General features: G+C 44.7%; 1 protein-coding gene across 1 annotated transcript; it reads right to left on the minus strand.

Annotated features, from left to right (window-relative positions):
* Nucleotides 1–26,730, minus strand: LOC140389562 (extracellular calcium-sensing receptor-like). Its single transcript, XM_072473791.1, has 6 exons — nt 26,513–26,730; nt 25,261–25,552; nt 12,211–13,044; nt 8,557–8,784; nt 4,713–4,836; nt 1–1,056 (listed from the first exon to the last, which is right to left on the minus strand). Exons 1-6 carry the CDS (start codon nt 26,719–26,721, stop codon nt 146–148), a joined length of 2,598 nt encoding a protein of 865 aa, XP_072329892.1. The 5' UTR covers nt 26,722–26,730; the 3' UTR covers nt 1–145.

Consider the following 26,730-nt stretch of genomic DNA (forward strand, 5'->3'; position numbering starts at 1 on the left):
CATACATTTTCTAAGGAATCTTTTCTGTGGTATAACAATTACAATATACAAAAGCGACAAATACTAACTTTAGCATTGCAATAAAAGCCATCTACCATGCATGCTTTGTTTTTAGACTGGCCAAAGATAATTAACCTTCCAGCATTCACAATGTGTTAGCGGGTGGCCTGCCCATTAAATGTTTCTTGGTGTTCAGTTCCGGTTTCAATAGAATGATATAAACCTTTGGAGCAAATATACAGCTCAGCAAACCAAAACTGGAAGACAATATTGCAAATATCTCCACAGCTACTGTGTGCTTTCCAGAGTTGATGTAAACTGGAATGAAAGTTATCCAGACGGCACAGAAAATCAGCATGCTGAAGGTGATAAACTTTGCTTCGTTGAAGCTATCTGGCAACGCACGCGCTAGAAATGCAAGAACAAAGCACATGACAGATAGGAAGCCTATGTAGCCCAACACGGAATAAAAGGCTGTTGCTGACCCCACATCACATTCTAATATAATGGTTGCACTTTGATGTTGAAAATTTTTGGCAGGATATGGGGGTGATAAGGTCAACCAAAGAATACATATCACAACTTGAATTGAGGGCAGGGAAAATATGAAAAGTCTTTGCTGTAGTGGGCCAAACCATTTTCCCACATCATTGTTTGGAAGCCTTGCATTGAATGCCATTAACACCATGATTGTTTTCCCAAGGATACAAGAAATGCAAAGGACAAATATAATAGCGAATGCTGTATGTCGCAACATGCAGGACCAGATTGTTGGTTGACCGATGAAGAGAAGAGAGCAGAGAAAGCAGAGTACCAATGAAAATAAAAGAAGGAAGCTTAATTCAGAATTGTTTGCTTTGACAATAGGAGTATTCTTGTAATGGTAGAAAACAGCAATAACAGCCATTGATATACAAGCACCGGATATGGACAATGCTGTTAATATGATCCCCATGGTGTCTCCAAATGACAAAAATTCAATTTCCTTAAGGATGCATTTGTCTCTTTCTAGGTTTGGCCAGTAATCTAAGTGGCACGCCAGGCAGTCCACTGAATCTGCAGGAAACAACACAGAATATCATTCCAACAAATTTCCAAGACAAATCTATCTGTAATTATCAAACTGGATCATAAATAGGAGACACACAACCTGCCCAAAAGCACTTATTTCCTTTCACACCTTTTGGGAATGCTTTCTAAGAACATTTGCCGTTGTAAAATTCAGCTCTGTGTTTCCCATTCAACAATCAGGGTGTGAAGTATAGAATCTTATGACACAGAAAGAGGCCATTCAGTCCACCATACCTATATTGAGTAGGATTTGAAACCAATTTCCTCAATTTTTATCTGTCTGTTTAACACCACAGTGCTCACTTGAAAGTTTATGGACAACCCACAAATTGTCAGTTTCGAGTTGGTTTGTTCCTCCATTGATCAATTGTGCTCAAAAATAATCGGATGGGATTGCTGAACCTATTTGTGGGTTTGGGATACTCGGCTTGTACCCATATGTCATCAACGCAAAGTACAGGCTTGTCTGCTAAAATATTTTAGTTACACGGAGAAATTAGCGAAACTTGGATTGTCCTCCTTTAGGAGGAGATTCAATGGAGGTGTTCAAAATCAAGAAAAGTTTTGGTAGAGTTATGAAGGAGAACCTGTTCCCACGGGGAGTAAGAACTACTCAAGATATGCAAGTTTAAGGGATTGACAATAAGCAGATGCAAAATGAATTTTTTAAATATGGCAGTATATTATGATTTGGAATGTACTGTTTGAAATGATGAGCGATTTAGATTCAAAAGTAACTTCCAAAGGGAATTGGGTAAATACTTGACGGGGGAAAATTACAGCACTTTGGCAATAGTGCAGGAATGTGTAACCAGTTAGATAACTCTTCAAACTTCTAGCAGAGGCACAATATGTTTAATGCCCTCATTGTTTGCTGGAAACTTCCATGATCTGGAAATATCTATAAACTGTAGTATTCAAAAGATTATTTTTATCTACATTCTGCAGTATAAAATGCAAATATTTCCTGCTGGAGTTAAGTGTATTGGAGTTTTTTGCTGAAGTTCTCTGCCCCAGGAAGTTGTGGATGTTGTTGATGAGTATATTGAAGGCTGAGAGTAAGGGATTTTTTGACACTATGGAATAGAGGGATATGGAAATTGGATGGCGAAGTGAAGCTAATATTTAATCTTGTCAAAAAGAAAAAAGATGCATACGTGAGGTACAGATGAAGCACTTGAGGAATAGAAGGAAGGTAGAAAAGAGCTCAAGCAGGGAGTTAGGAGGGCAAAGAGGGGTCACGAAATGTCCTTGGCAGCCAGGATTAAGGAGAATCCTCAGGCATTTTATTTGTATATTAGAAACAGAAGGGTAGCTAGAGAAAGAGTTGGTCCACTCAAGGACAAAGGAAGGAAATTATGTGAAGAACCAGAGAAGTAGGTGAGTATCTTGATGAGTATTTTGCATCAGTATTCACAAAGGAGAGGGACACGTTGATTGTTGGTGTCTGAGAGGGATGTGTAAACACTTTAGAGCAGGTCATTATTACGAGGAAGGCAGTGTTAGGTATGTTAAAAACCATTAAAATAGACAAATCCCCATGGCCAGATGGCATCTATCCCAGATTATTGAGGGAGACCAGATTAAATCGCTGGGCCTCTAACCAAAATCGTTGTGCCCTCGTTGACCACAGATGAGATCCCAGAGGATTGGGGGATAGCCAATGTTGTACCGTTATTTAAGAAGGGTTGCAAGGATAATCCGGGTAATTATAGGCTAGTGAGCTTGACGTCAGTGATGGTGAAATTGTTGGAAAAGATTCTCAGAGCTAGGATCAATGCACATTTGGAAGTGAATGGTCTTATTTGCGACAGACAACATGGTTTTGCACGAGAGAGGTCATGCCTCACTAATTTAATTGAATTTTTTGAGGCGGTGCCAAAAATGATTGACGAGGGAAGGGCTGTGGATCTTGTCTACATCGACTTTAGTAATGGATTTTATAAGGTCCCTCATGGCAGGCTGGTGCAAAAGATTAAATCACATGTGGTCAGGGGGGAACTAGCTGGATGGATTCAGATTTGGCTTGGCCATAGAAGACAGAGGGTAGCAGTGGAAGGGTGTTTTTCCGAATGGAGGTCTGAAACTAGTGGTGTCCTGGATCAGTACTGGGACCTCTGCTCTTTGTAATATATATAAATGACTTTGAAGTAAATGTAGAGGGTCTGATTAGCAAGTTTGAGGATGATACTAAGATTGCAGGAGTTGCGGACAGCGATGAAGATTGTCAGAGAATACAACAGGATACAGATGGGCTGCAAATTTGGGCAGATAAATGGCAGATGGAATTTAACCTAGACAAATGTGGGGTGATGCATTTTGGTAGATCCAATTCAGGTGGGAGCTATAAAATAAATGGCAGAACCATCAGGAGCATAGACACACAGAGATATCTGGGCATGCAGGTCCACAGATCCTTAAAAGTGGCAGCACAGGTGGAAATGGTGGTAAAGAAAGCATATGGCATGCTTGCCTTCATAAGTCGGGGTATTGCGTATAAAAGCTCAACAATTATATTGCAGTTACATGGAATGTTGGTGAGGCCACATTTGGAATACTGTGTCCAGTTCTGGTCACCACACTACCAGAAGGACGTGGAAGCTTTGGAGAGAGTTCAGAAAAGGTTTACCAGGATGTTGCCTTGTATGGAGGATATTAACTATGAGGAGAGATTGAATAAACTGGGATTGTTCTCCCGAGAGAGACTGAGGCTGAGGGGCGACCTGGTAGAAGTTTATAAAATTATTAGTGGCATAGATAGAGTGAACAGTTGGAGGCTTTTGACCAGGGCAGAAGTGAAAATCACAAGGTGGCACAACTTCAAGGTGAGGGGGGAAAGGTTCAGTGGAGTTGTGCGGAGAAAGGTTTTTACACAGAGGGTGGCCTGGAATGCACTGCCAAGTGAGGTGGTTGAGGCAGATACGTTAGCGACCTTTAAGACTTATCTGGATAGGCCATGAACAGACGGGGTCTAGAAGGACACAGGTGGTTGGTCTAGATGGGACTCGTGATCAGCGCAGGCCTGGAGGGCCGAAGGGCCCGTTCCTGTGCTGTATTGTTCTTGGTTCTTGAAGATCAACCATGATCTTATTGAATGGTGGCGTAGGCTCAAGGGGTCGTATGGCCAACACCTGCTCCTGTTTCTTTTTCTTATGTTCTTATGGAGCATTGCACATGGCAATTAAGGAGGCATGGGAAAGAAATTTAGGTGGTATGGAAAACAGATTGCCAATGCGCACTAGACCATTTTCTATATTTTCCCAAGATCAATTTAATCCTCATACTTATTTGTAAAGGTTTGAAATTTAGTGCCATGTGATGTATTATGATGCTGCTAAAGAGCAGCCTTTTCAGTCTACAAGGTCACCGATCTAAATAGATACATCACAAAACCAATTAACATATAGCTTGTCCATAGTTTGTGGACAGACAGATCAGGATAGATAGATAACTAGAGATAGATCGATGAATAGGTATAGATGGGTGGATAGACAAGTGGATAGACAGATGGAAAAAAAGGTGGACAGGCAGACAGATAGATAGGTAGACACATAAATAGATAGATAGATGAAAGATAGAGAGACAGATAGATAGGCAGATAGATAGATAGATAGAATAGATAGATAGATAGATATACGCACCAGTTTGATTACTAATTTCACCTTCAGCACAAGGTAAACAATCATAACAACAAATTGGCTCCCCTGTTCTGGCTCCTTTTCTTGTTCCAGGCAGACAAGATTCACTACACTTTGCCTCAATGACCTGGATGGGAAATGAACAATTAATTTCCATTTTATTACAAGTCTATTTTGTGCAGGATTACAGATATTGTTTATTTGACCTTGAGAAAATTATGAAATTTGTTTCATTATCTGCCACATGTAAAAAATTAATCTGATGACTGGTACATTGATACAGAATAGCTTTTACTGTTCAATGATGCAGATTTCAGTCATTTTAACATTACAAATGAATCACAGTATTTGTAGTGATATCATTGTGTTGTAATTCACCGACTGACAGCAAAAACAACACATCTACCTGATCTCCTGCACAAGACAACGGATTTCACTTGGACTGAGCAACATGAGCAAGAGTGGAAGAAGTTCAAGACTTCACTGACCACCACGACAGGTCTCACATTTTTGACCCATCAATAGATTAAAGTGTCATCAGACGTGTCCAAAGATGGTCTGGGAGCAGTTCTTCTGCAACTTGAGCATGATGATTGGTAACCAGTCGTGTATGCATCACGATCCATGATGACAAAAGAGCAGAGTTGTGCTTAAATCGAAAAAGAATGCCTGGATTTAGGCGTAGGCTTGGAGACATTCCACGACTACGTCTGTGGGCTTCCAACTTTCACAATTGAGACAGATCATCGTCCCTTGGTTAACATCATCAAAAGGAAATCTCAACGCTATGACTTCAATCTCATCTACATGCCAGGCAAATATTTGTTCTTAGCAGATGCGTTATCAAGAACACCGATGTAAAGTATTGGTGGTGAGATTACTGAGGATGTAGATCTGCACGTCAATTTTATTTCCACACTCCTACCAGTATCAGATGCGAAATTACGTGAGATCCAAGAAGAGACCAGGAAGGATCAAATTCTTCAAGAGGTTATGAGGAACATCAAATCACATTGGCCCTGAGGTCAATGTATGGAGTTCAAGAATATAAGATCTGAACTCAGTATCATTAATGGAGTAGTACTTTGTTTGAACAGAATAATCATACCTCAATCACTTTGCAAGGATGTACGAAAGAGGATACACAAAGGATATCTTGGGATTGAAAAATGTAGACGGAGAGCTCGTGGCTCTGTTTACTGGCCAGTTATGAATCAGGATATTGAAAGGATGGTCAGCTGTCGTGACACATGCCTGACACATTGTTGCAAGCAAACAAGAGAACCTGTGCAAATGCCTGATTTACCTACGGCACCATGGCAACAATGATAAAATCATAGAATTTACAGTGCAGAAGGAGGCCATTTGGCCCATCAATTCTGAACTGGTCCTTGGGAAGAGCACCCGACTTAAGCCCATGCCTCCACCCTGTCCCTGTAACCCAATAACACCACCTAAACCTTTGGACACTAAGGGGCAATTTAGCATGGCCAATCCACCTAACCTGCACGTCTTTGGACAGTGGGAAGAAACAGGAACACCCGGAGGAAACCCATGCAGACATGGGGAGGAAGTGCAAACTCCACACCGACAATCATTCGAGGCCGGAATTGATTCTGTGACCCTCGCGCTCTGAGGCAACAGTGCTAACCACTGCACCACCATGTTGCCCTTGAAAGTAGCTATTGATCTCTTTCACCTACAAGGGAAAGATTATTTAATGATCATAGACTAATTTTCAAAATATCCCAAAGTGGCTCTCCTGTCAAGCATAACGGCAAGCAGTGTAATACAGCATACAAAGTAAATTTTTGCTTGACACGGAATTCCGCAAGTCGTCGTCAGTGACAACGGTCCTTGTTTTAACTGTAAAGAGTGGCAACACTTCGCAGTCACGTATGATTTCAATCAGGTCACGTTGAGTCCGTTGTATCCTCAAACCAATAGAAAAGCCGAAAAAGGTGGACATATTGTTCAGCAATTGTTGATGAAAGCAATGGACAGCAAATCTTATCCATATCTCCCACTATTGAGTTACAGAGCGTCACCATTGTCACATGGTAGATCGCCAGCAGAGTTACTCATGAATAGAAAGTTGCGTACCACACTTCCAAACTTGGCAAAGGAGGAGAATGCAGTGATACTGCAGTAAATGCAAAACATTAAAGAGAAACAAAAGCAGTTATATGATAATGTCAAAAGCTTTACCACCTTTGAGTAATGATTTAAAAAAAAAATTTCGAGTACCAATTCATTTTGTCCAATTAAGGGGCAATTTAGTGTGATCAATCCACCTAGCCTGCACATCTTTGGGTTGTGGGGGTGAAACCCACGCAAGCTCGGGGAGAATGTGCAAACTCCACACGGACAGTGACCCACAGCCGGGATCGAACCTGGGACTTCATTGCCGTGAGGCAGCTGTGCTGACCACTGTGCCACCGTGCTGCCCTCCTCTGAGTAGTGATGACAATGTGAGAGTAGAAGATTAGGCAATTGGTCGAAAAAAACCATTTTACTTGAAGAAGTGGCACCTCGGTCCTACAATGTACAGACAGAGGATGGGTTGGTTTTAAGAAGAAATCGTTGCGCGCTCTTGAAAACCAGAGAAGACTTTGACAACAACGTGATGGGAGACGAATCTACATCTGAATCAACGCAATCTGCAGTGTCAGATCGTTCAGCAGTTCCTGAGCATGAGAATGTCAGGGAGAACATTGAATCTAGAAGTTCTGAGCAGAATGGTCAAACTTTGAGAAGATCAACCAGAATCAGAAGAAAACCTGATCGACTCAATTTGACCACTAGGAGACTCACTTGTATATAAGTGAATGTTAAAGTCAGCTGACCTCAGACTGGCTAGAGGAAGTTGAAGAGAGAGGTCGCTTCACATGATTTTACTGTTTTTCATCTGTTGTCTTGTACGTAGTTTACCCACAGTTAAAGCTAATAACTTGTTCATAACTTTAGCTAATAATAATAATCTTTATTAGTGCTACACGTCGGCTTACGTTAACACTGCAATGAAGTTACTGTGAGAATCCCCTAGTCGCCACACTCCGGCACCTGTTCGGGTATACTGAGGGAGAATTCAGAATGTCCAAATTACTAACAGCATGTCTTTCAGGATTTGTGGGAGGAAACCATAGCACCCGGAGGAAACCCACGGAGACAGAGGGAGAATGTGCAGACTCCGCACAGACACCGACCCAAACGGGAATCAAACCTGGAACAATGGCGCTGTGAAGCAACAGTGCTAACCACTATGCTACCGAGCTACATGTGTTCTTGTAATAAATCAGGCCATCTGACGAGAACATTACAGTATTAGAAACACCAGAACTGATTAATTAAAATCTCTCCTGCCATCATCACTCTATCTGCATGAATCTTTTGTTAGATTAATTATGTTTCTGGTTCTCATTGGGGTAGATCTCAACATTGTGCGATTCAAAATGGAGGTAGTGAGTTGGCAGACCACATATTGCTCGTTCCAACAAAATAGGGAGAGTTGTTAAATGGGCTGTCAACTCACTTTCACCTGATTCACAATATTGAACAAAGGCAAGATCCAAATCCACTCTGTACTACCTCCAAATCTTTTTCTTTTGTCTTTATATCTGCTTGTTCTCATCTTTTCTAAACTGGGCACCTCTCATAAGATGAGATTCCACAATCACTATCTCTCACTCTATGTGAACATCTTTTGCTTGTCTATCTCTTGATCTTTATCATTGTTGTAGTGACGAACACTAGTTTGTTGCTGAACATAATCCTTACATCTATGGTGGCTTTTGCCACCCAAAGCTTTGGATGCATTGAATAAAGTATTTCCAGAATTGTGCCTTACCATTTTTTGTCCTCCACTCCACACTATACCTTCCTTCTCTATAACAAGTTGGTTGTCTGTACCGACAGATGCATCATACTGGCCAACTTTAATGTACTTCATATTCCCATTTGGGACCCGCTGCCAGTTCAGGAGATCATAGGTTGCTCGAGGATCACCATTGACATCGAATCTTACTTCATCTCCAAATGCAGTTGTAAATTTCACCTTCTTTAAGTAATGCAGGACCTTTATAAAGAAGTCACAGAATATTATTTCATATTTTGAAACCTGCAATGTTTAAAACCAATGTTGTGTAATTTAAATTCTCTATGAAGCTGAGGTTATGCTGTTACTTACACTTGAGTTTGGAGTGGCTTTATGTGTCTTTTAGATATTAGCCTCTTTGTTACAAGTTCATTGGTTCAAGTCCCACTCCAGAACTTGACCATATATCCGCAACTGACACTTCAGTGAAGTGTTGAGGGAGTGCGGCACCCTTGGTGGTGTCACCTTTCAGATGAGCATCTGACCTCCCAAGTGGAAGTAAATGACCAGATGACACGATTTGAATAAGAACAGGTGAATTCTCCTGATACCGTGGAATATTTATTCCTCAACCAAAAGCTGAAAGAGATGCTCAGGTCATTTATTCCATTACTCTTTCTGGGAGGTTGCTGTGCATGATGGCTCCTGTGTTCCCTACATTACAAAAGCAACTTTATTCAATAGTGCTTCATTGGCAAGTGTTCCATTGATGCAAGTTCTTTCTTTCTTTTGTTATGGGCCAGGGTTTAGAGAACCCCAAAGTGCATCATGGAATTCACCTGACCCACAACTTTTAATAGATTGTGGTTGGAGAGCACACGGCCACTCTACAGGTGTGCTACAGCAGAAATGGAAAAGTATTTTTTAAAGCAAAACAATGTTTATTCTATGAACTCAAGTTAACCTTTTTAAAACATACAGTGAACATCTTAGCAACCATCAATTCAAATACAACCCCCAAAGAATACAACACTAAGTAATCCTTAATAACTTCCCAAACTACACCCAGAAGACAAAAGAAACACCTTTTAACAGAAGCACATTAGGTTTACATTCACTACTGAGAACATTTATAATTCTGAATTCACCAAATGATCAAGAGATAGTCTTTTCATGGCAGAGAGATCAGCAGTACACCTGCTCTGTCTGGCTTCAGCTCCAACACTGAAAACGAAACTAAAACACACCCTGCAGCAAACAGCCTAAAACAAAAGTAAAAAGCTGACAGACAGCCCAGCTCCACCAACTCTCTGACATCACTGCAGTAGTAAACACCCATTTCTTAAAGGTACTCTCACTACAGATATTTATATACACACCCATTTATAAGCACCCATTTCTTCAAGGTACTCTCTACTTTGAAATTCAAAGATGGCAGCATAATTCTGAAGTCCGGCCTGTTTTTTATTCTGGACTAAAGCTTGTGCTACCGTGCTGCCCGTCCTCAAGGTACTATATTTGGACATACTTAAGGTACTATATTTGTGCATACATTTTAAACTTTTAAGGAAAGTATGCAGAGAAAGAAAATATGCTAATTTCAGAGAAACTGAAATATTTGATGGTAATTAGCTTCTAATTGGTAAAGAAGGCGGCACGGTAGTACAGTGGTTAGTGCTGTTGCTTCACAGCGCCATGGTCCCAGGTTCGATTCCTGCTTGGGTCACTGTGTGTGGAGAGTCTGCACGTTTTCCCTGTATTTAGGGCAGTACGGTAGCATTGTAGATAGCACAATTGCTTCACAGCTCCAGGGTCCCAGGTTCGATTCCAGCTTGGGTCACTGTCTGTGCGGAGTCTGCACATCCTTCCCGTGTGTGCGTGGGTTTCCTCCGTGTGCTCCGGTTTCCTCCCACAGTCCAAAGATGTGCAGGTTAGGTGGATTGGCCATGATAAATTGCCCTTAGTGTCCAAAATTGCCCTTAGTGTTGGGTGGGGTTACTGAGTTATGGGGATAGGGTGGAGGTGTTGACCTTGGGTAGGGTTCTCTTTCCAACAGCCGGTGCAGACTCGATAGGCCGAATGGCCTCCTTCTGCACTGTAAATTCTATGATTCTATGTATCTGCATGGGTTTCCTCCGGGTGCTCCGGTTTCCTCCCACAAGTCCCGAAAGACGCGCTTGTTAGGTAAATTGGACATTCTGAATTCTCTCTCCGTGTACCTGTTCAGGCGCCGGAGTGTGGCGACTAGGGGCTTTTCACAGTAACTTCAGTGCAGTGTTAATGTAAGCCTAAACTTGTGACACTAATAAAGATTATTATTATTGTTCCCGTTTCTATAGTGCCTACCACAAGGTCAGGTGACTCAACAGGCTTTGTAATCAATACGTACTTTTGAAGCATAATTAGATTTGTAATGTAATAAACAAGGTGGCCAATTTGAGCACAGTGGACTCCCGCTATTAACGAGGGAAATGACCAGATGATTTTCTTTAGATAATACACTAATGTAAAAGCAATATGTGGATCTGGGAAATCTGAAACACAAGACATAGGATAGACGGTAATGTCACTGGACTTGTGCTCCAGGTTAATACCCGATGGGTATGTGTTCAATTCCCATCATGGAAACTGTGAAATGTAAATTCAATTGAAACATTTTAATGATGGCTATGAAACTATCATTTTTTAAAAACTTATCTGGTTCACCTCTGTCTCTTTACGGAAGAAAATTTACTATTCTGCCCTGTATGTGTCTCCCTACTTAAAGCAATGTGATTGACTCTTAACTGCCCTCTGAAATGGTCCAGTAAACCAGCTCAGTTTAAGGGGAATTATGAATGGGCAACAAATGCTGGCTATACAAGTGAATCCCATAAGCTGTGAGAGAATGAAAAAAAAACCTTGAAAAACTCAGAAGGTCAGGCAGCACCTGTGGAGAGAGACAGAGTAAACATTTCTGGTCGATGACCCTCCCGATGAAAGGTCATAAGATGCTGGCCAACCTGCTGAGTTTTTGTTCTTTTGTTTTAGATGTTTGTCAAGGATTATATGTTGCCCAGGATATCGAGAATAATAATGACATGGGATCTTTATCTCAATTGCTTTTCTGTAAAGCAAAACTTGAATTGCATTTAGTAGTGACACTCGCCAATTGCACGCCTGATTATATATTCATTGCGATCAATAAAAGGTCATCACCAAAAATCCAGGGTGGAATTGGGAAGAAACCTCTTCACCCAAAGAGTGGTAAACTGGACAGGCATATGCAGGTGACAGGAATGGATGGTTACACTGATAGATTTAGATGAGGAAGATGGTGTGGAGCAAATACACCAACATAGACTTGTTGGGCCGAATGGCCTGTTTCTGTGATCTATATCCTATGTAATTTTCTGTGTAATCTGACAGGGCATTGTAGGTACATTGAATGGAATTTCGATTTCATATGGGCCGGAATACTCCGCCCATTAGGATATTCTATTCTCACTGGCAGTGCACCTCCCTGCCTGGTGGCGTGGGATGGCCTTCAATGGGAAATCCCATGGAGAAGCGGCAGGAAAAGAGAATCCCGCTGCCAGCGAACAACGTGCTGCCAAGAAACACACGGCTGGGAAATTGGAGAATCCCTCCCATGATTTGTACAGGGGTTGAATTTATACTGTAATTTTTAATAAAAATACAACTTACCTGCCAAGGTTTGAGTTTTGAAATGTCTGGGCATGTTTCATTGACAAATGGCCCTTGGCCGTTTTGACACTGTAACATATTATGAATGGAATGAGCCACAGCATAAACAGCTCGATAAGTATTATACGAAACTCTCAATTGTGTTTCATCAGTGAATGCATTTTGGGCAACTTTTAAATCTTCTTGCCCAGTGCACACATGCTTTAACGGCCCAAGCCTGGCATTCTCTGTGTCGTTGTGTGATGTCCATGTGCAGTGAAACACAGCTTCCCAAAGCTGCTTAATATATTCATTCCCTGGATAGTTAGATGGATGGAGCCTGACCAGGAACTGTTTAATTCCTGGAATATCGGCCCTACGAATTGCCAAGCCCAATGTCCCACCCATAATCTCAGAATTGGCTGCCGTTGAGAGCAGTGCTGCTGTGCTCCAGGCTTCACTCGCTAACCATTGCAGTCCAGTGACATTCTGGCGCACAAGTTCTTCCACCAAGAAGTTCAGCTCTATCTCTGGAGCAAAGACAAGAATAACTTTGACTTTTGTTTTTTTAATCAGCTCCACTTGATGCAAGATTTTCCCCTTGTCATTAAATTTGGGAAGATATTCAGCGAAAGCCACACAGGCTCCAATTTTAGTTACTTCTTCCACGAAGGCTGAAATTCCCAAGTGGCCATAATCATCGTCAGATCCAAACGCCGCCAGCCAGGTCCAACCAAAATGTTTCACCAGCTGCACAAACGCTGCGACCTGAAAATAATCGCTGGGTATAGTTCGGAAAAAGGTTGGAAATTCCTTTTTATTGCTCAGGCATATGCAGGATGAAAAGTAACTAATCTGTGAAAACATCAAAAAGAGATTTCTTTTTTAGTTCAATACCTTCATCATTCAGGAAGACCAGCCTTCAAAATGTCCCTTCAAGAAGAAGCAGATTTTCAGTTTGCTGCCACAATGTGAAACTGGCATTACGGATTGGCCGAGTGTTAAAGCATCCCACCCGGTTCAATCTCCATTGAATTCAATTGAAAGTCAAATTGAGCAGGGCTCTGTCATGAGTTCCACAACATCAGTTTCATGCCCAGGTGGGAAGCTGCAAGTCTGACCTTGGTATCCCTTACAGATTAGCTCATGTACACATTCAGAATAGTTATGAGCCGCAGATTTGGCCGAAGTTGCTAACTAAGAATAATGTCACAGAATCACAGAATTGTTACGGGGCAGCATGGTGGCGCAGTGGTTAGTACTACTGCCTTATGGCGCCGAGCTCCCAGGTTCGATGCCGGCCCTGGGCCATTGTCCGTGTAGAATTTCCACATTCTCCCCGTGTTTGCGTGGGTTTCACTCCCACAACCCAAAGATGGGAACCGATGCAGGAAGTCGGAAGGTAATAAAACAGGGACAGAAACAAAAGGCAGTAAGGGGGAAAGTGTAATGCAGAGAAGCCATAGTCAAAAATCAAAAAGGGCGACAGTACAAGATACAGTGACTGAGGGGAGCTCAATGAATGGCCCAATAATACTAAAAGGAATAAAACAGGAAGTAAAAACATGAATGGAAAGCGACGCGGCAGGTTGTTACATGAAGATATGGGTTCAACGACAAGGAAAATTACGAGAAAAGTTAAAAGGAAAAATAACTTAGGAGAGGTTACTGATCAAGGTGTCAAGATTCAAAAAAGAGAGGGCAGCACGGTGGCGCATTGGGTTAGCACTGCGGCCTCACGGCACCGAGGTCCCAGGTTCGATCCTGGCTCTGTGTCACTGTCCGTGTGGAGTTTGCACATTCTCCCCGTGTTTGCATGGGTTTCGCCCCCACAACCCAAAAATGTGCAAGCTAAAATTGCCCCTTAATTGGAAAAAATGAATTGGTATTCTAAATTTTTAAAAAAAGATTCAAAACAGAGGTATAAAAGCCAACATAAGTGTACTTTACCTGAATGCTCGTAGTATTCGGAATAAGGTAAATGAGTTGATGGTGCAAATCATCGTGAATGACTATGTCCATTACTGAAACATGGTTAAAGGATGGTCATGACTGGGAGTTAAATATCCAAGGGTATTAAACTATTCATAAGGACAGAGTGGATGGTAAGGGAGGTGGTGTAGCTCTGTTATTTAAGGATGACATCTAGGCAACAGTAAGGGATGACATCGGTGCTATGGAGGATAAGGTTGAATCCATTTGGGTGGAAATCAGGAATAGTAACGCAAAAAGGTCACTGATAGGTGTAGTCTATAGGCCACCAAATAGTAACATTGTGGTGGGGCAGGCAATAAACAAAGAAATAGCTGATGCATGTAGAAGTGGTACAGCAGCTATCATGGGGGATTTTAATCTACATGTCGATTGGTTTAACCAGGTCGGTCAAGGCAGCCTTGAGGAGGAGTTTATAGAATGTATCCGCAATAGGTTCCTAGAACAGTATGCAATGGAACCTACGAGGGAACAAGCGGTCCTAGATCTAGTCCTGTGTAATGAGACAGGATTGATTCATGATCTCATAGTTACGGATCCTCTCGGAAGGAGCGATCACAATATGGTGGAATTAAAATACAGATGGAGGGCGAGAAGGTAAAATCAAACACTAGTGTTTTGTGCTTAAACAAAGGAGATTACAATGGGATGAGAGAAGAGCTAGCTAAGGTAGACTGGGAGCAAAGACTTTATGGTGAAACACTTGAGGACCAGTGGAGAACCTTCCAAGTGATTTTTCACAGTGCTCAGCAAAGGTTTATACCAACAAAAAGGAAGGACAGTAAAAAGAGGGGAAATCGACCGTGGATATCTAAGGAAATAAGGGAGAGTATCAAATTGAAGGAAAAAACATACAAAGTAGCAAAGATCAGTGGGAGACTAGAGGACTGGGAAATCTTTAGGGGGCAACAGAAAGCTACTAAAAAAGCTATAAAGAAGAGTAAGATAGATTATGAGAGTAAACTTGCTCAGAATATAAAAACAGATAGTAAAAGTTTCTACAAATATATGAAACAAAAAAGAGTGGCTAAGGTAAATATTGGTCCTTTAGAGGATGAGAAGGGAGATTTAATAATGGGAGATGAGGAAATGGCTGAGGAACTGAACAGGTTTTTTGGGTCGGTCTTCACAGTGGAAGACACAAATAACATGCCAGTGACTGATGGAAATGAGGCTATGACAGGTGAGGACCTTGAGATGATTGTTATCACTAAGGAGGTAGTGATGGGCAAGCTAATGGGGCTAAAGGTAGACAAGTCTCCTGGCTCTGATGGAATGCATCCTAGAGTGCTAAAAGAGATGGTTAGGGAAATTGCAAATGCACTAGTGATAATTTACCAAAATTCACTAGACTCTGGGGTGGTCCTGGCGGATTGGAAATTAGCAAATGTGACACCACTGTTTAAAAAAGGAGGTAGGCAGAAAGCGGGTAATTATAGGCCAGTGAGCTGAACTTCGGTAGTAGGGAATATGCTGGAATCTATCATCAAGGAAGAAATAGCAAGGCATTTGGATGGAAATTATCCCATTGGGCAGACGCAGCATGGGTTCATAAAGGGCAGGTCGTGCCTAATTAATTTAGTGGAATTGTTTGAGGACATTACCAGTGCAGTAGATAACGGGGAGCCAATCGATGTGGTACATCTGGATTTCCAGAAAGCTTTTGACAAGGTGCCACACAAAAGGTGAGGCCACACCTGGAGTATTGTGTTCAGTTTTGGTCTCCTTACTTGAGAAAGGACGTGCTGGCACTGGAGGGTGTGCAGAGTAAATTCACTAGGTTAATCCCAGAGCTGAAGAGGTTGGATTATGAGGAGAGGATGAGTAGGCTGGGACTGTACTCGTTGGGATTTAGAAGGATGTGAGGGGATCTTATAGAAACATATAAAATTATGAAAGGAATAGATAGGATAGATGCGGGCAGGTTGTTTCCACTGGCGGGTGAAAGCAGAACTAGGGGGCATAGCCTCAAAATAAGGGGAAGTAGATTTAGGATTGAGTTTAGGAGGAACTTCTTTACCCAAAGGGTTGTGAATCTATGGAATTCCTTGCCCTGTGAAGCAGTTGAGGCTCCTTCATTAAATGTTTTTACGATAAAGATAGATAGTTTTTTGAAGAATAAAGGGATTAAGGGTTATGGTGTTCGGGCCGGAAAGTGGAGCTGATTCCACAAAAGATCGACCATGATCTCTTTGAATGGCGGAGCAGGCTCGAGGGGCCAAATGGCCTCATCCTGCTCCTAGTTCTTATGTTCTTATGTGCAAGGGAGGTGGATTGGGCATACTAAATTGCCGCTTAATTAGAAAAATTTAATTGGGTACTCAAAAGTAATTTTTAAAAAATCACAGAATTGTTACAGCCCATCGTGTCTGCACCGGCTCTCCAGATGAGCATCAGAACGTAAAGCCGTTCCCCTGCCTTTTCCTTGTATCCATACACAATGTTTCTATTCAAATAACCATCTATGCCTCAACTGAACCTGCCTCCGCCACTTTACCAGGCAGTGTATTCCAGACCGGAACCACCCTTACGTGAAAATACTTGTTCTCACATTGGGGCTGGATTCTTCGGTTGCTGACGGCGAAATTGCGTTCGCCGACGGGCCGGACAATCCAAATTCCTGACAGAATCGGATTCCTAAATATGAAGATCCCAAGTTTGATGCAGACTAATGTTCTCTATTTTGATTTAACACTGTACGTTAGCGCAAACGTTAAAGAGCACCAAACCAGTCTGACCCTTTTTGTCCGGTCCCAGGTAACGAGTGAGGTCAGCAATAAGTGCCAGTTTGGACTATGGGTTGAATCACACCAAGAATGTGAGGTGATGCATCACACCGCGTCAAAACAATTTCACATTGAACCCTGACAATCTGCAAGGAGGGAAGATATGTGCTCCGTTTCTCGGTATTGCTTTGGATACAAACTCCACTGGTATTGTTTCACATGTCACTGAATCCACGTATACAAAGGCACAAATGTATTAAGCAGGATTGGGACTTATACAGTCATAGAGTCATAGATGTCTACAGCATGGGAACAGGCACTTTGGCCTAGCTTGCCCATTCCACCCAGTTTCTATCGCTAAGCTAGTCCCACATTTGGCCCATATCCCTCTATACCCACCCTGCCCATGTAACTGTGTAAATGCTTTTTAAAGTCAAAATTGTACCCGCCTCTACCACTGCCCATTCCAGATGCTCACCACCCTCTGTGTGAAGAAATGTCCTTTCTGGTCTCTATTGTATCTCTCCCATTAAACTTTATTCCTTCTAGTTCTAGACTCCTCTACCTTTGGGAAAAGGTGTCGATTATCTACCTAGTCTATGCTCCTCATTATTTCATAGACCTCAATAAAGTTAACCCCTAAGCCTCCTACGCTCCTGGGAAAAAAGTTCCAGTCTATCCAGCCTCTCCTTACAACTCAGACCATCAAGTCCTGGTAGCATCCTCGTCTTCATCCATCTTCTGCACTCTTTCTAGTTTAACGATATCCTCCCTATAATAGGGTGACCAGAACTGAACACAGTATTCCATGTGTGGTCTTACCAATGTCTTGCACAACTTCAACAAGATGTCCTAACTCCTGGATTCAATATTCTTTTTTTAAAAAAAAATATTTTTATTCTCCTCCTTTTTCACATTTTCTCCCGCATTTACACCCTTCAACAATAAACAATAATCAGCAAGATATGTCAATCCCCATAACAATAACAACGATCCCATCCGCCCACCAACCACCAAACATCAGCCCGCATTTTTACATAAACAAATGACAAAAAGGAATCAGGGATTACCCATAGTCACCCTTAGTCTACACAACCCCCCCCCCCAACCCTCCCACCCCCCCCCCCCCAACTAATGTTTGATGTTATCCAGTTCTTGAAAGTGCATAATAAATAGTGCCCATGACTTGTAGAACCCCTCCGAGCTTCCCCTCAGTTCGAACTTAACCTTCTCAAGGGTCAAGTATTTCAACAGGTCCCCCCGCCACGCCAGGGCACAGGGTGGAGAGGCTGCTCTCCATCCCAGCAGGATCTGCCTTCGGGCGATCAACGAGGCGAAGGCTATGATATCTGCCTCCCCTCCCGTTTCCAACCCTGGCTGGTCCGACACCCCGAATATGGCCTCCCGGGGACCTGGGTCCAGTTTCACACGCACCATCTTGGAAATGACCCTAAACACCTCCTTCCAGTACTCTCCTAGCTTTGGACAGGACCAAAACATATGAACGTGATTCGCGGCCCCCCCCTCCCCCCGCAACGCTCACTCACATCCGCTACCCCTTCAAAAAATTGGCTCATTCTCGCCCTCGTGAGGTGCGCTCTATATACCACCTTCAGCTATATCAGCCCCAACCTTGCACATGAGGTGGAGGCATTCACTCTCAAGAGCATCTCACACCAGACCCCCTCCTCTATAACCTCTCACAGCTCTTTCTCCCACTTTGCTTTGATCCCTTCCAGTGGTGCCTTATCCTCTTCCAAAATAGCTCCGTACACCGCTGACACTGGCCCCTTCTCCAGTCCCCTTGTCGTCAACACCTCCTCCAGCAATGTGGAGGCCAGTTCCTCTGGGAAGCTCTGTATCTCCTTCCTGGCAAAATCCTGAACCTGCATGTACCTAAACATTTCTCCCTTCTCTAGCCCATACTTCGCTTCCAGCTCCCTCAATCCTGCAAACCGACCCCGAAGAAACAAATCTTTTAGCGTCTTAACCCCCCTCTCTTCCCATTTCCGAAAACTTCCATCCCACCTCCCTGGCTCAAATCTGTGGTTCCCCCGAATTGGCATTTCCCTTGACCCGACCCCCAACCTGAAGTGTTGTCAAAACTGCCGCCAGATTTTCAATGAAGCTATTATTACCGGACTCCCTGAGTATTTCCCCGGAGCTATCGGGAGCGGCGCTGTTGCTAGTGCCTTCAGCCCCGATCCCTACACAAACTCTCCTCCATTCTGACCCACTGAGAATCAACCCCTCCGACCCAGCTCCGTACCTTCTCCACATTCGCCGCCCAGTAGTAGTACAACAGGTTCGGGAGACCCAAACCCCCTGCCTGCCTTCCCCTCTGTAGCAGCACCTTTCTCACTCTGGCCACCTTCCTTCCCCATATGAATGAGGTAATCCTTCCCGCAATCTCCCTGAAAAAAGACTTTGGCAGGAAAATCGTTAGGCATTGAAAAATAAACAGGAATCGGGTCAACACATTCATTTTAACCGCCTGTACCCGACCCGCCAGTGACAGAGGAAGGCCATCCCACCTTGCCAGATCGGCTTTCACTCTCCCCACCAAACTAGTGATGTCGTACCTGCGAAGTCTCCCCCACTCCTGGGCAACCTGCACCCCCAGGTACCTAAAATGAGTCCCTGCCCTACGGAATGGCAGCCCCCCCACCCCTGCCCCCACCCCCGGCCGAGACACCACAAAATACTCACTCTTGTCCAGGTTCAGCTTGTACTCCGAGAAAGACTCAAATACCCGCAGTAGCCCCAATATTCCTCCTATCGACGCACTCGGTTCCAACACATACAGCAGCAAGTCGTCGGCATATAAGGACACCCTATGCTCTATCTCCCCCGCATTATTCCTTTCCATGCTCCCGAACTTCTCAATGCGATGGCCATTGGCTCAATCGCAAGTGCAAACAGCAGGGGGGACATAGGAGATCCCTGTCTCGTCCCACGGTGGAGAGAAAAGTATCTCGAACTGATATTATTTGTGTGGACACTCGCCTTCAGCTCCTTATATAATAGCTTTACCCAGTTCCCAAATCTTGGTCCAATCCCAAACCGCTTCAGCACTGCCATCAGGTACCCCCATTCTACTCGATCAAACGCCTTCTCGGCGTCCAATGCCACAACTACCTCTGTTTCCTTCCCATATCGACGTTCAAAACCCTCCTAATGTTTGAAAACAGCTTCCTCCCTTTCACGAACCCCGTCTGATCCTCCCCTATCACCTTCGGGAGACACTCCTCCAGCCTACCCGCCAGTACCTTCGCCAACACTTTTGCGTCCACATTCAGAAGTGATATGGACCGATACGACCCACACTCCGTCGGATCCTTATCTTATTTTAGCAACAGTGAAATCGATGCCTGCCCCAAGGTTTGCGGCAACGCCCCCTTCCCTATCGCCTCCTCAAACTTCCCCACCATCAGGGGTGCCACCCTATCCTTGAATTTTTTATAACATTCCACCGGAAACCCATCCGGCCCTGCCACCTTCCCCGACTGCATTCTCCCAATCGCATCCTTTATCTCCTGCTCCACTATTGCTCCTTCTAATGTAGCCCTGTCCCCCTCCCCTAGCCTCGGGTACTGCAACCCATCTCAAAATTCCTGCACCTCACGGTCTTCCCCGGGTGGCTCTGACTTGCACAACCTCTCATAAAACTCCTCAGAAACCTTGTTAATCAGCACTGGAGCCACCACCAACTTCCCTGCCCCATCCTTCACCTGAAGAATTTTCCTTGCCGCTGCCTCCCTCCGGAGCTGACGTGCTAACATATGCCCCGCCTTATCTCCATGTTCATAAACTGCACCCCTTGCTCGTCTCAGTTGGCGCACCGCCTTCCTGGTGGACAGTCGGTCGAAGCTCGCCTGTAGTTCCTTCCACTTTTTCAGCTTCGCCGGGTCCCCATCCTCTGCATACCTCCTATCTACCTACAACATCTCATCTATTACCCTCTGCCGCTCCAAACTCTCCCCCTTGTCCACCCTGGCAATAAACAGAATTACCTCACCCCTCACCCCTGCCTTTAGAGCCTCCCAGCCGACTGCGTTCGACACCTCATCCGTACAATTGAAACCTACAGATTCCTTAATTACCTTTTCAATTTTCTCACAGAACACTTGGTTCCCCAAAAGCCCCACATCCAGTTTCCACCCTGGTCTCTGCGCTACCCCCTTCTCCAGCACCATATCCACCCAATGTGGAGCGTGATCTGACACTGCAATTGCAGAGTATTCCGACCCCTTGACTCCAGCCAGCAAAGCCTTCCCCACCACAAAAAAGTCAATCCGTGAGTTCACCTTATGGACCGCTGAGAAAAACGAGTACTCCCGTTCCCTTATGTGCAGGAACCTCCAAGGGTCCACCCCTCCCATTTCCACCATTAGCCCAGCCAGCGTCTTCGCCCCCCCCTGATGGGACCAGCAAGCACGGCCGTGATCTGTCCAACCTTGGCTCCTGCACCAAGTTCCAGTCCCCCACCACAATCAGCTCATACGTGTTCAAGTCGGGAATGGCCCCAAACACCTTCCTCGCAAATCCCACATCGTCCCAATTGGGACCGTATACACTTAACAGCGCCACTAATCTCCCCTCCAGCGCCCCTGCCACAGTCACATATCTACCCCCCTGATCTGCCACCACCTTCTCCATCTGGAAGCGTACCCTTTTGCTGACCAACACCGCTACTCCTCGAGCCCTTCCATCAAATCCGGAGTGAAACACTTGGCTAACCCAGCCCTTTTTAAGTCTCACCTGGTCCTTCACCCTCAAGTGAGTCTCCTGCAGCATTTTTACATCGGCTTTCAAACTTTTAAGATGTGCAAGCACCCTTGACCTCTTGACCGGACCTCCTAGACCTATCACGTTCCACGTGACTATTCTTACTGGGGGTCTCTCACCTTTCTTATCCATCATCACCATACCACCGGGCCCTGCCCCATAAGCCTGACCCGCCCCTGTCCATTGTTAACATCGAACCCCTTCCCCCCTCCCAAGAACCCCCCCTACAAAAACACCCCCCAACATCCATCACTTCCCCCACCTCTCGCTTGCCTCGTAGGCCCAGTGAAGCCTGCTATCCAGGCTCCAACGTCCGCAGCCCTCCTCTCACCTCACCCCCGTTCACTAACTGACTTTAGTTAGCTAGCGCGGGTGGCTCCCCCGCCAAGACCTCTCGCCTCCTTCCGCCCAGTCCCAGAGAAAGAAACACCAAAACAAACCCAACAATCCAACCCCTACAATTCACTAACATGACATTTAACCGTCGCAACACAGAACACCATTAATTTGAACTCTATAGCAATGCAAAGAGAGGTAAATTGCAATACAAATCAGTAAAAAGAAAGTTGTAGCATCTATACATTTTCCAGCTGCTCAAACACAGTCCACAGTCTCTCTTCCAGTTCCGCTCTTCACGTCTGTCCCAAGCCTTCTACCCTCACGAACGCCTCAGCCGCCTCCGCTGTCTCAAAATAAAAGTCTTTGGCGTTATATGTTACTCTCAACTTCGCCGGGTATATCATACCAAATCGCACCCCCTTCTTGTACAAAACTGCCTTCACTCGCCCAAACGCCGCTCGTCTTTTTGCCAACTCCACCGTCAAGTCCTGGTAGATCCGAACCGCAGTACCATCCCACAGCACCTCACGCTCCTGCTTCGCCCAGCTTAATATCTTCTCCTTCATGCAAAACTTATGGAAGCAGATAATCACTGCCCTTGGCTCGTTCACTTTGGGCTTCGGCCTTAATGACCGATGAGCTCGGTCTAGCTCGTACAGGGTGGGGCTCTCACCCTCTCCCATCAGCTCCGCCAACTTCTTAGCGAAGTATTGCGTTGGCCTTGGGCCCTCTATCCCTTCGGGCAAGCTCACAATTCTCAAATTGTGCCGCCTTGAGTGGTTTTCCAAGTCTTCCAGCTTTCCTCGGAGTCCTCTGTTAACCTCCACCACCGTCCATGACTCGTCCCCCATCAAGGTGACCTGGTCGCTGTGTCGTGACACGGCCTCCTCCACCTCCTTCATCTTCTCGCCCTGCTCACTCACCTCGGCCGATGCCTTTGCCACCTCCACCCTCACCGGGCCGATTGCCTCCTCCACCAATGACTTCAACACGACTGCCGTCTCCTCCCTCAAGGCCTCCATGTGCCTCACAAACTGTTTTTCCAGCTCCACCGCCATCACCTCGGTCATCTTCTCCACCGTACGTAGTGCGGCCCCGCCTTGCAGTTCGGCTTCCTCCAACCAGTCAACACTTTTGCTCGTCTTCTCCTTCAGCGGCGAACCCGCGTTTCCTCCTTTCTTCGACGCTGCTCTTCGCATCTTTTAGCGGATTATTGTTTTTTATCTTCTTTCTTTTCGCCTCTCTCCCCCTTCACCCTCCTGCCCTTCATCAATCTGACTTATTCTTTTTGGAAAAAAAAAAGGGGGAGAGAAAATAAAACTTTTCCCAAACTTCCTTAAACCTTCTTTCTTTCTCCTCTGCATTCACCCAGAGCTCCCCTGGGACCAGGCTTCAGCCTTCTTTCTTCCTCCGAGGTGGGAGCCATCCGACGTGGAGCACCCTCCCTACATGGTGCCCTGACCTTGGGCCTGCCGCCTCGACCTCCTCGTAGCTCCGCCCCCGCTGCTCTGACCTCGACGCCGCGCCGGGCCCAGCGCCTCAGCCCCCGCCGCCCGACACCCGCGCGGGATTCTTCGCCGGGTTTTAAACCGGCTGTATTCAATATTCTGACCAATACAACCGAGCATGCTGAATGCCTTCTTCACCACGCTGTCCATCTGCGACTCTATCTTCAAGGGGCTATGAACCTGTATCCCTAGATCTCTTTGTTCTTTAACTCTCCCCAACTCCTTACCATTAACTGAGTAGGTCCTGCCCTGATTTGATCTACCAAAATGCATCACCTCACATTTTCGAAATTAAACTCCATCTGCCATTCATCGGCCCACTGGCCCAATTGGTCAAGATCCTGTTGCAATCTGAGATAACCTTCTTCACTATCCACTATGCCAGCAATCTTGGTGTCATCTGCAAACTTACTAACCATGCCTCCTACATTCTCACCCAAATCATTTACATATATTTACATATATAGCAAATAACAGTGAACCCAGCAGCGATCCCTGAGGCACACCGCTGGTCACTGGACTCCAGTTTGAAAAACAACCCTCCACAAAAACACTTTTGCTTCGGTTGCCAAGCCAATTTTGTATCCAATTGGCTACGTCAGCCTGGATTCTGTGAGATTTAACCTTTTGCAACAGGTTCATCTCTCTTTTTTAAGAATTCCTTTGAGTGCTGATACCAAGCAACAATATTGTGAGAGGAATTTAGAATGGAGAATTGGTTTAGATTGAATGCTACCAGCATCTCGTTTCATAACTTCTATTGCTTTCTCCCTTTGTCTCAAATTCTCCTAAACACCCTTCTGAAAATACAATTCCAAATCAGAAAGGTTCCCTCCAACATCTCAGCTTGTGTGAGCTTTGATATGGTTTAGGTGCAGGCTATGAGACTCTGAAGAGCGCCAAAGCTGAATATATTCCGAGCATCAGCTCATACACCCTTCTGACAGGGCTCAGTGAAGCAACTCTGGCCAATATTTATTTTCCTAACGCAGCGCCAGTATGATGATTGCTGCACCCATAGAACTGCCCAAGCCTAGGTTAAGTAACTCAGAACTTTGGGCAGCACGGTAGCATAGTGGTTTACACAGTTGCTTCACAGCTCCGGGGTCCCAGGCTCGATTCCCGGCCTGGATCACTGTCTGTGCGGAGTCTGCATGTCCTCCCCGTGTGTGCGTGGGTTTCCTCCGGGTGCTCCGGTTTCCTCCCACAGTCCAAAGATGTGCAGTTTAGTTGGATTGGCCATTCTAGATTGCCCTGAGTGTCCAAAAAGGTTAGGTTGGGTTACGGGTTACGGGGATAAAGGGGATACGGTGGAGGAGTGGACCTTGGGTGGGGGGCTCTTTCCAAGAGCCGGTGCAGACTCGATGGGCTGAATGGCCTCCTTCTGCACTGTAAATTCTATGATTCTATGAACAAAGTGCTCAAAACTGGATGTTGATATGACTCAGAGTGACTGAGGAACATTGGATTCAGGAGGAGGCCATTCAAAGTTTTTGGGCCGAGCTGCTCTGCATTCAATTTATCTGTACCTCAAGTGCATTTTGCTGTCTTTGCTCCATAGCTTTAACAAACAACTACCAATCTCAGTCTTCAAGCATCAGTGGTCCTCGCCTGCATAGACTTTTGGTTGGCGATGAGTTTTAAATTTCAGCTACACTTGACCTCCATGCTCCCGACAAAGTTGCTAACACTGACATGTTAAATGTTTTATTGCTTACCATTGGTATTCCAAAAAGCCCCGCTGTCCTGGCAATTGTTATGGATTGTGTTGAGCCAGCATCGGCAATAAGTGCATGAACCGGAGAGCCTCCATTACATCTCGAGAGTGTAACATTTTCTTCTTGGCCATTAAGAATTGTCAGGGCTGCTCTTAGAGCCAATGCTGGAGTGGCACAGGAATCATAAATCTTGTAGCCCAGCGTGATATTGGGAAGAAGCGACGGGTCATTATTAATTTCTTCAATGGCAAAGATCATCAGTTGAACCCAGCGGAAAGCTCTCAGGTTAAATCTGTTGGAAACAAAGACATTTTGACTCTGAAAAGTCACGTAATCGTAAGAATTTATATAGCTGGGTCTGTCACACCATGACACCAGAAAGACATACTGAGTACGTGCATTTATATAATCACATTTCCAACTCTCAAGAAATAATGGCATAAGGTTTTGGAGTGATTAGAGTCTATTTGTGGAATGATACATAAATAGTGCAGCTCATTATTTTACTGCGCCAGATGTGAATTTCTATCTATTTCAAGAAATTTTTTGAGAGACAACTGAAATGTACACTCAGTGTAAATGACTCTCCTTTATAACAACATCTCCTTTGGCCCGAGATCTGTCTCACACCCCTCTAGGTTCTGACTCCTACCTTAATGACCTCTCTTCCTTTCTCTGCCTTCACCTAGCTTGGACCTACTCTCTGGAATTTCTTCCTGAAATATCTTCGAATCTCGACTTCTTCCTCCACTTTTACTCAATGACATCGTCAAGAAGACGGCGATCTTGCAGACTGACCATCCTACCTGTCGGAATTTCTCCAAAAGGAGAAAATCAAATTCGGCATCCGTGGGTCGGAAGACGGTTTCCACGGAATGTGGGAGCCATTCACTTGGTTGTTCCAAGACCTGTTTGCAGCCAACAACTAAGTAGCCAAAGGTCAAGAAAGAGTTGCCATGACACAGAAGGGATGAAAGGGGAGGGTAGGAGTGCAACAATGGGAACCGGGGGGAGAAACGAGAGGGGAAATCTGGCGGGGAGCGATACACAGGGGTCCACAACTGCCACAGCAAACACTGTCAGGAAAGAACAAAAGAACGGAAAGGGGAAACTGTGACATATCCATGCAAATAGTTAAAACTGATCTCGATGCAAATAACGTAACTCTGAATGTTCTGTTCGTATTTATATTTGTCATGTAAACCAAAAAACTCAATAAAAACATTTAAACAAAAAAGAAGTCTCTACTCACTCTAAGCACTGTGGAGTCTCTGGTTGGGTTTGGTAAGAAGTCCTTGGAAGCTCTCCTCGGTAGTGAATGGGAAAAATCCCACCAATGATGATGTCTCCACCTTGAGTGAGTTCAGGCAAATTAAACTTTCCTTGAAGGCTGCAGATTCGATCGTCTTTGGCAAACATACAGGTCAGCAAAACAAACAGCACCCACCCCAGCAAATACATTGCAATTGT

This window comes from Scyliorhinus torazame, chromosome 14 (genome assembly GCF_047496885.1).
Source record: "Scyliorhinus torazame isolate Kashiwa2021f chromosome 14, sScyTor2.1, whole genome shotgun sequence".
Classification (NCBI taxonomy): domain Eukaryota; kingdom Metazoa; phylum Chordata; class Chondrichthyes; order Carcharhiniformes; family Scyliorhinidae; genus Scyliorhinus; species Scyliorhinus torazame.